We start from the raw sequence: 10,561 nt of genomic DNA on the forward strand, positions 1-10,561 counted from the left end.
ATCTGAAGAAGTTCTATCCAGAACTTATGGCTCAGAAGCTCTCGCCAGAAGTTCTGAATGCAAGCTTCTTAACAAAGATGCACTTAATCAACACCAAGCTGGTTCAACCTAAACAAGAATTTAGAGTTAGACTGGAAGATCGCCTGTATGTGGATGGATATCCAGTTATCTCAGAAGCTGATGCTGAGCACATCATTCAGGACTATTTGGAAGTGCTCAGACAAGAAGGATTTGTTGTTGATAGAAGTATGGTTCCTCCAGCTCCCGTAAACATGTATAATCCTAAGAGGAAACCAAAGAGGAAAGCTGAACAAGAAAAACCCGATCTTCTGGCTCAGAAGAAGGTTAAGGTAGAAGAAGCTACTGCTGAGCAAAGAACAAAGAGGAAACATGAAGCTTTGACTGGAAAAGCTGCTGTATCATCATCAAAGGAGCCTATCATTGTTGATGATGAAGAGGAAAGTGAAGAAAGTGAATCCTCTGAATCAGAAACTGAATCTGATGAAGAGACTCTGGCTGCACGTTTGAGGAAAAGACCTGCTCCTACTCCTAAAGGTAAAGGTAAGTCTACCAAGTTCATCTTTAATGAAAATGAGATTGGAATAGGTTATACTAAACCACTTAGGACTATACTTCCTGAACCCACAATTATTCCCACCTCTGATAACCCTCTTTCTGAACTCGAAAAACATCTAAGCCCTGACCCTCTCAACAATCAACCTCTCTCTCATGAAACCCACAAATCTAGGTCATCTCCTAAACCAAAATCACCTCTACCTCAACCACAACAACTATCACCTGATATTCCACCATCTGAACCTCAACCAGATATTCCAAATGCTGAACCAACCTCTCCTATCAAACAAACCTCTCCTGAACCAACCCCTGAACAACTTGCTCCTAAACCAACCCCTGAACATAAATCTCCTGAACCATCTCCTGAACATATTTACCCTGAATCAACTTCTGACATTTCATCATCTGAACCAACCCCTGAACCCCATCCTAACCCAAGTGCTGAACATGCTTCTCCTGAGCGTGTTTACACTTGTGCTCCCAAGCCTTCAGATGCAGAAGTTGTGATTATTGACAACCCTGCTACTGAAACACCTAATCTCTCTACCATTCCCAATCCGTCACCCTCATCATCCAACCCTTTTAGTAATCTATCCACTCAGTTTCATGATGACTTGGTTAGATTATCTATGTTAAAGGACAGGTTTCTAGTTTGTCCTTCTGATGTGGATTTGGAAGTTTCAAGCATTAAGGCAAGGATTTGCAATGCTTTGGATGGTGCTGCTGAGGAAATTAAGGCTGTGGTTGGAAGACGAGATTTGGATGTGATAAGCTTCCTGAGGGAAAGTCTGGCTAGGGCTGAATTGAAAAGGTTAACTATGTTTAATCATGCTGGATCTGAACTTGCTAAGCTGGAAGCACTTGCTGCTGCTAAACAACGTCTGAATGCTTTCAAAGTCATCTGGATAGACTCCAAGCTGTTTCAGAGTCTTGAAGCTCAGAGGTCTGAGTCTGAAAGGTTAGAAGAAGCTGCTGCAAGAGTTGCCCAGTTGGCAAATGAGTTGCATCAAGAGGATATTTCAGAAGATGATGTGCTGGCTTCTCAGAATCACGAGGATGTGCTGATGATTGACTATCCAGAGGAAGGTGAACCCTCTGATAAAGGCAAGGCACCTTTGGTTGAAGAACAAGTGCCTTTGGTTCAAGATCAAGCTCCTGTTGTGGCTGATCAATTGCAGATCTTTCAAGAAGCTCTGAGGGAGCAGCAAGAAGGTTTAGAAAGGCAAAGGACAGCTCACCTCAACTTGGAATCCAAAGTGGATGGTCTGGTTTCCAACGTGGGATCTTTGAACGACAAATTTGACCAACTTTTAGCCTTTCTTAAGAAACCCTAGGATTCTATGCACCTGTTTAAGCTTTCTTTTTATTTTCTTGTTTATCTTCTGAACACTTTTCCTGGTTTATCTATTTCAAGTTGTTTTGTTTATGTTTTGCTTGATTATTTTTTTCATGTTCAATTGATATTTATATTTTCTTGATAAATAAGAACACAAGAACACAAGATGCTTTTTAAAACGAAAATTTTTTATTAATGCTCCAACAATGTTGAGTACATTGGTAAATCAAAGAAAAAGAAAAAGACAACCTAATCCTAATCAGATGGATAAAACTCAGAAGAAATCTCTGATTTCTCCTCAGCATCATCTGATGATATTTCTATGGGATCCGGGTTTTGCTCTTGTTCTTCTTCTTCTTGTTCCTCTTCTGGAACATAGCTAGCCAAAAACTCAACATAGTCAGCATCATCTTCATTCTCTTCAGCTTCAGAATCTGATGAGATGATTATTATCTCAGCGTCTTGTGGCTTCTTGTTGTCTTCTTTATCTTTTTCATCGTTTTCGCGTTTCTCTTCGTCTTTCTTTCTTTTAAACTCTGCGATGCGTAGACTAAATCTTTTCATTATTCCTAATCTCTCTTGCTTCACTTGTTTATTCTTGTTTTTACGTGAAGCAGGCATGTTAACTCGCTCACCTTTTATAAACCTTTGAGCGCGTTGGTTTTTGTTTTTGAAATTAATTCACCTTTGTAACAACCACTCTTCTTCTTTGACTGTCTTGGTTATTTAAATTTTTTTACTTTTTGATAATGACAAAAGGGGGAGTAGTTACGCATTAATTGATAAGTGATAAAGTTCAAAACTGAAACCACACTTTTATCTCGCTTTTATCCGTTAAGTTAAAAGTTGTTACTTTTAAGTTGTTTTACGTATTTCAATGTGGAGACTAAGTTAGTTGAAACTGAAATAAATTTCATAAGTAAGGATAAGTTAAGAGTGCAATTTTAACTTAGCCTTATGAGACTTAGGGGGAGAGCTTGCAAACCTCTCACTCTGAAGAAAGATATGAAATTGATTTTATTTCAAACCATCTTAATCTTATACTAAATTAAAATATCATGGATAAAACATAAAGTTCAGACTTTATGGAGTATCAATCTTAGGGGGAGCTTGCAAACCTCATAAACCTAAGAGAAACATGATAAGTTAATTTAACAACAATTGTCAATTAATACTGAAGTTTGTCATCATCAAAAAGGGGGAGATTGTTGGAACAAAATTGATTTTAAAATGTTTGCCCCTAAATCTATAAAGGTTTTGATGATAACAAAGTATTAATAAACAATTGGAAGGACTAAAAATTTATTTTAAGTGCGCAGATGTAAGCATCATACAAGCTCTGAGTGAAGTTCAGAGGATGTGAATTCAGAAGTTCACAGACGCACAGAAGATGTTGGACTTCAGAAGTTACAATCTTCAGAGGATGAAGTCTTCAGAACTTCTTGACTGACTACTAAGCTTCATCAAAGTCTGAAGATCTCTTTGAAAGCTGTGAAGATTCTCTTTGTTAGTCAACTCTTCTACCAATGAAGAAAAGGACCCTTCAAGCCTGATCAGCTCAGCTACCCTCAGTTTGTCTGTTCTCTTTTGAGAACGTAGGTTTTCAGTTTTGTTAGCTGAATAAGGAAAGTCTTCTCTGCTGTAGTCAAAGTAACTGAAACTCTTTCTTAGTTTTGGATACAACCAAACTGCATCAAGACAGACTGCCTGAAGACAAAAGATTATCAACTCCAACGGTTCTTTTTGCAACGACTCTTTTCTAGTAGTATATATACTAGAAGATTCAGCTACAACAAAGATAACAATTATTAAGGATTGAACGTACGCTGAACAAACTCTGAACTTTGTGATATACAAGCTCTGAACCGCTGTTAAGTGTTTTTGCACTTTAGTCTAATACTCTGTACTCTTTGTATTGGCTCTCATTAGGTTCTATTAAGAGCATTTGTATATTGTTATATACTTTACTATTACTTGAGATAACTTAAGCTTGTGTGCTTAAGTGTGAAAACTTAAGCTTGTGTGCTTAAGTGTGAAGTCTTAAGCTTGTGTGCTTGAGCATTGTTGAGAAGTCTCTTGCTTGTGTGCTTGAGCAGGTGTAATCTTGTGTGATTATAGTGAACTCCCTTGGAAGTGCAAGGGGACTGGACTACTCTCGTTTTGTGAGAGGAACCAGTATAAATTGCTTGTGTGATCTCTCTCTTTCTCTTGTTATTATTTGTGTTATTTATCCGCTGCTAACGTAGTTGAGTTAAGAACTTGAAAAAGTTTTAACTTAGCTAAAACACAATTCAACCCCCCCCTTCTTGTGTTTTCACACCTTCAACATGCTTTAAAGATTGTCCCTGACTCTTATTAATAGTAATCGCAAAAGAAATCATTAAAGGAAATTGTCTCCGTTGAAATTTAAAAGGAGTTCTTACGTCAGATGGTGTCAGGAAAAAATCCAGGTATGAAAACCTGATCACCAATATTACTTTCTGAAATAATTTTTTCCTTCTAGAGCACGTTTTCTCAATCTTGTAATAATAAGTCTTGTTCTATTGCATAATCCTAATTTTTTTATTCAAATTCCTTAATAGCATAACATGAACTCCAACTTTAAGTCTCAACTCGTGATTTCGGAGTCTCGACGTAGAAATCATTTATTGTGTCGACTATTGAATTTTTAGGAGCTAATATAGCTCTATTTTGGAAACACGTTATATCGTTCATGTTTTTTAAAAGTTGGGGATATGTGCTTTCAACGATAGAAGCAAAAGGATCACCTGAACTTGGAATCAATAAATCTGATGGAATGTCAAGTTCTAAATGATCGTCGTTGTCATCTTCAATTTCTCCATCGCCAACACCCAAAACACATTCAGAAAACAACCTTCTTTGATCCGGAAAGGTTAAGATACATTGTTAGCAAAAGAAACAAATGTGAATCAGTGATTCTTTTCGTAATTAATAATATAGTCACGTTGATATATACCTGAAGTCAACTACTATTTGCATAAATATCACCTTGGTGTATATATATATATATATATATATTTGCAGTAATACGATCAACCATACTCCTTAACATGAACAAACTTTTAAGTTCAGAAAGACATAAAAAAATATTTTTCTTAGCATGTTTAGTTAAAAAAAAGTAACTTTTAAGTCCAATGATTTTTTTCTTTCCGTAAAAAAAAAACACTAAGAAAATGGGTAACATGGTTAGTTAATTAGTAAAAAATATTGAATTAGGATAAAAAAATGTAATTTTTTTCAAAAAATAAAACACTAAGAAAATATATGATTTGATGATTTGCTAGATTTCTAATTATCGGTTTTTAATTGTTTAAACTGTGCAATGTAATTTGATGGTGTTTAATTGTTGTATGAAATTTTTCCTATGAAAATCGATGCTGCTTATCAATTATTGCACATAATTTTAATCACATTTGGTATACTTGTCTTGCATTGAAGGGCCGCGGGTTCGAATCCTAGTCAAGACAAAATTGTATTAGTTTTTAATAAAAATTGCAAGATAAAAGTGGAGGAAAACAAATTAGGTTTAGGGTTTGCTTGTGTATACAAGCTTATAATATAAGTGGAATTTCGTTGAAAATATTTCGTAATGAATAATATAGTCAACAATAATTTTGATATGATATACTTTTAAAATTGATGTTGGTTATCAATTATTGCACATAATTTTAATCACAATTGGTATACTTGCCATAATGGTTGGAAACATTGTTTTGCATTGAAGGATTGTGGGTTTGAATCTTAGTCAAAATAAAATTGTATTATTTTTTAATAAAAATTGCAAGATAAAATGGAGGGAAACGGGGAAAGCAAATTAGGGTTTAGAGTTTGCTTATGTATACAAGCTTATAATATAAAAGATTATATTTTTTAATTATTAACTATCATCATCGTAAATGTTAAAACAAAAAAAAAAACAAAAAATCTATTATCATAATTGTGTAGTAAAATATAATGACTTGAAATATAAAACATTTCATTCTTATATATATATCATAAAAATCAATTAAACTTAAATTCATAAGTTTCACTTTTGATATTATCATTTTTTTTAAAACTTTAAAAAAAATTTGTTAAGTAGTCTAGCTCATTGTATGTTATAGGTCATGAGTTCGATCCTCACCTCATCGTAGTCTCTAGCTATTTGACCATAATATGTGAATTAAGTGAAAAATTCCAAATTTGCGCATTGCAAAATCCTACCTAACAAACTATGCTCATGGGGACTTAAACTTACAATTCTAACAATGAAAAATTATAACTTTACAACATATCCAAGTCAGACAAAAACAGCATAGCAGACCAAGCAAATTGACAAAACAATTATATATACAATCGGTTTTTGTATGGAAGACACTAACGTATGCAGGTTTAAGAAGAGAACACCTAACTAATATCACATCTTAGGTGTTATTGCATACCATTATCATCATAGATCACCATCTAAAGGAAAGTGCAGGCAACTATCATCATAGATCACCACCATCTAACATTATAAATCAAATCACCATCTATGCATATACCACCATAGATCACCACTATTCAACATCTACCATTATAGATCGCACCACTAATATATTGATACATATAATAATTTGAGAAAATGACATAATTCAATGTAATCATATATGTTAGTGTCGTGTTGATGTTTGACACAGACGCATGTCTGACACTAATATACACCTAATCGAGGAGTGTTCGAACTTCATAGTCATCTAAGATACAACCACTACTTATTTTCTAATACTTCATCCGGTCCTAAATATATAAGAGATAGTTGGATCAACTGTCTATCTAGTAATAATTTAAAAAAATGATCAACCAAGTAAAAATTTCTGTTAAGGTGTTTATAAAAGGCTTACATCACTAAGCCAAAATCAAGTTCCAATAAGGTGTAGTCATATTCCACATAAAAGAACATGAAGTTGCTTCTATCACCTTTTGTCACTCTTTTCTGTCTTGCTACAATTCTTATCTCTCTACATTATTGTAATGCTGTGAATCTACCAAACAATGAAACAGTCCCAGCACTCATTGTGTTTGGTGACTCTATAGTTGACTCAGGTAATAACAACTACATCAAAACTGGGTTCAAGTGCAATTTTCTACCTTATGGTCAAGACTTTGGTGGTGGAAATCAACCAACCGGAAGATTCAGCAATGGTTTAGTCCTTTCAGATATCATTGGTACAAAAATACTTCTCGTTCATTATATTATTACAATGGTTTTATATTGTGGTTACGGTTATGCTGCAAACATTTCTATTACAGAAAATATGGTCGATGCAGTTCGAGTTGAGGTTGTGATGCCGTTGCAGACACCTCAAATTTCTTTATGTAGCAAAAAATAAAATGAACATGATTTTGTAGAGTTTCTTAACAATTTTTTTTTCAGCTTCAAAATTTGGAGTGAAGAAGCTTTTGCCAGCTTATCTTGATCCAAATTTGCAACTTCAAGATCTCTTAACAGGTGTAAGCTTTGCCTCTGGTGGTACTGGATATGATCCTCTAACTTCTAAATTAGGAGTAAATAACTATCTCTAATACTGAATTTGAATTTTTTTATTGCATGCTTATTTTACAGTTTTAGCATATGTTAAAACTAACTACTATAATTTACCTCTTTTTTTGTTATAAGTCTGTGATATCATTATCAGATCAATTAAACATGTTCAAAGAGTACAAAAATAAGATAAAGGAAGAAGTTGGAGAAGAGAGAATGAAAATGATAATATCAAAGAGTGTATACATTATTTGCATAGGAAGTAATGACATTGCCAATACTTATGCTCAAACACCATATAGGAGATTCAACTATGATATTCCATCATACACAGACTTATTGGCTTCATATTCCTCAAACTTCTTGCAGGTATGTTCTGTTATACAAACATAAGCACAAATCATATCTGCACTTGTTTGTAAATTTTTGACTTATGACATTAGATAAACTCAAATAAGTCAATTCAGACGCGGTCCTAGTAAATAATGTTTGTTATAACTTTATTTTCTTTTTCTAGAGTGTTAGAGGTTTTTTTTCTTTGACCAAAAATGCAGAACATAAGTATTTTGAACTTGAATGAATTGAATGCAGGAACTATATGGTTTAGGAGCTAGAAGGATTGGAGTAATAGGTATGCCATATATAGGGTGTGTGCCCTCACAGAGAACACTTGGAGGAGGCAGGGAGAGAGCATGTTCAGATTTTGAAAACCAAGCTGCTAAACTCTTCAACTCTAAATTAGTATTTCTAATGGATTCTTCTGAAAATAAATTTTCAGATACTAAGCTTGTCTACCTTGATAGTTACCATCCATTAATGTATCTGGTTCAAAACCCGGCTAAATACGGTAATCACACACATTGTCAATTTTACCTTTTAATTAGTGTATTTTTCTCATGTCTATTTAACTTCTCGTGGTATTTGTTGCATGGTTTGGTTTAGGTTTTGATGTAGCAGATAGAGGATGTTGTGGGACAGGTGACCTAGAAGTAAGCATATTCTGTAACCAATACAGCTCAAGCATATGTTCAAACTCTTCAAGATATATATTTTGGGACAGTTACCATCCAACACAGGAGGCTTATAATTTGCTTTGTTCTATGGTCATTGATGACAAAATCAAGGACTTCTTCTAGAGCAGTTTCACTCTCATTCTTGGCTTCTACTTTCTACATTATTTCCTTCTTGACTTCTTGCTTGTTCACCTATATGATATACCTAATAAAGCATGTAAAATAGATACATGAATTGATTTTTTTCATGTAAAATAAATACATCTTAAAAATTCTATGTGATCGATTAACGGTGTAAAAAATTTTAGGTATGCTATTGGTTACGGTACACAACAACACTCACATTATCACATGATTGTACAAGCATTTGGGTTGTCGTCGCTAAATGCAGTGGTGTACTTAACCTCGAAGGAGTTGGCACGTGCAAGCGTCGAAGCTTCTGGATCCTGCAGCACATTTCGCACATATCCTGGTGGCGCCTTCTTGTCATATGCCTCGGGTGCATAAGGGTGTGGAACTACATCGTATGGGATATAAGGCCAAAATTCGGCCTTCTTTCCTGTACGGTGTCTCATGCGCTCCAACACTTTGTTTGGGTCCACGTACCCAGTTACAGTGAGCTTACTTTGTTTTGGTTCAACTTCCACTTGTGTTACTCCTTTCATGCCTTCCACTGATTTCTTCACCTTTCTCTCGCACCCTTCGCAATCCATCTTCACTTTTATCTCCACAACCTAATTCACCATTCTCTAATATTGCAAATTATGCCTTACATACAAATAACTCACTAGACTATATACATGACTTGTTTTTATAAAAAAGACTTATTTTATTGTACACGACATGTCACGTGACAATCAGGGACGGAGCTAGAAGGAGGACCAACAGAGACCACGGTCCCCCCTAAATATTTTTGAATATTTTTTTATACTACTATGATATTATATTAATGACTTAATTTTACTTTTGATTCTCCTATTTTATTAAACTCATACAAATTGTCACTTTTTTAGTCAAATTTTTTGCTCTATTTTTATACTTGGTGTATATTTGATCCCAACATATGTTTTTCCAACTAAAAATAGTATTTTTGTACGGAAAAAAAAGGTGATTTATTTCCCCAATAATGAATTCAATAAAAAAAATCATTTTTTTTTAGATTAGAACTCGTCTTTTTTTATGTAAAAAGTCGCAATTTTTTTTTTGGTAAGGTAAAGTTGCAATTTTAAAGGCAAAGTGCATAGATTAAGACCAAAATTACAAACATATAAAGGCCAAAAGAATAATGCTAGCAACACACTCTTTAACAAACACACTCAAACACACTCTCTTTTATTGGTTGAAATTCACATGGGTCCCATAAAAAAATGTGGACCCATATAACTTTTATGGGACCCATATAAATTTTAACCAATAGAAGAGAGTGTGTTAGAGTGTGTTTGTTAAAGAGTGTGTTGCTAGCACTCCTCAAAGCCAAAAAGTTCGAGTTAATAAAAATGGTCTATAAAATGTGATTGATATTAGCTTTAAATTTATCATATAACTTCTTATCTTATATATATTGTGCTTTCAAAATTTAGTTTTTTTTTACTAACTTATATTTTTAAGTTCGGCCCCCCTTAAGCTAAATTTCTGGCTCCGTCCCTGGTGACAATGCATATTGATGTGGCATGTGAGTCATTTGGCACGTATGCGTTGACTTAGTCAAAATCAGTAGGATACTATCCTTTTACAAAATGGGTTAAAATTATAGAGCCAAACATGCTATTACGAAATTATCGGGCCAAAATCATAAGTTTATGAAAGTTAGAAGGTAAATAAATGCAATTTGGCCTATAAAAAAACTGCATAACCACATAAATGGAAAATTGGGTGCATAGTACAGACATTATTAATGAGTGGCGTCAATATTATGCAATAAATATGAGTAGAAAAATAAAAAGTGAAAGAAACAAGAAAGAACATTCACCTGAAGTTGCTTTTTCACGAGCTTACTATGGTGGTGCAAGTGACAATGACATGATTTACCGAGCTCAGAGATGATATCTAAGACACCCATTAATAGTAAATAGTATAGTAAATGGCAATGGTAGCTGCTGAAGGAAAGTACAG

The 10,561-nt window shown here is 34.1% G+C and overlaps 2 protein-coding genes across 2 annotated transcripts; one reads left to right on the plus strand and one right to left on the minus strand.

The window, feature by feature from the left end:
• The first annotated feature begins 6,697 nt into the window (after nt 1-6,697).
• On the plus strand, nt 6,698-8,796 carry LOC123908252 (GDSL esterase/lipase EXL3-like). The gene is made up of 5 exons (XM_045958831.1): nt 6,698-7,120; nt 7,329-7,459; nt 7,572-7,805; nt 8,028-8,283; nt 8,379-8,796. Exons 1-5 carry the CDS (start codon nt 6,853-6,855, stop codon nt 8,570-8,572), a joined length of 1,083 nt encoding a protein of 360 aa, XP_045814787.1. The 5' UTR covers nt 6,698-6,852; the 3' UTR covers nt 8,573-8,796.
• On the minus strand, nt 8,736-10,508 carry LOC123908253 (heavy metal-associated isoprenylated plant protein 27-like). Its single transcript, XM_045958832.1, has 2 exons — nt 10,419-10,508; nt 8,736-9,183 (listed from the first exon to the last, which is right to left on the minus strand). Exons 1-2 carry the CDS (start codon nt 10,506-10,508, stop codon nt 8,797-8,799), a joined length of 477 nt encoding a protein of 158 aa, XP_045814788.1. The 3' UTR covers nt 8,736-8,796.
• Between the last annotated feature and the right edge of the window lie 53 nt (nt 10,509-10,561).

The sequence above is a fragment of the Trifolium pratense genome, linkage group LG2 (genome assembly GCF_020283565.1).
Source record: "Trifolium pratense cultivar HEN17-A07 linkage group LG2, ARS_RC_1.1, whole genome shotgun sequence".
Lineage (NCBI taxonomy): Eukaryota > Viridiplantae > Streptophyta > Magnoliopsida > Fabales > Fabaceae > Trifolium > Trifolium pratense.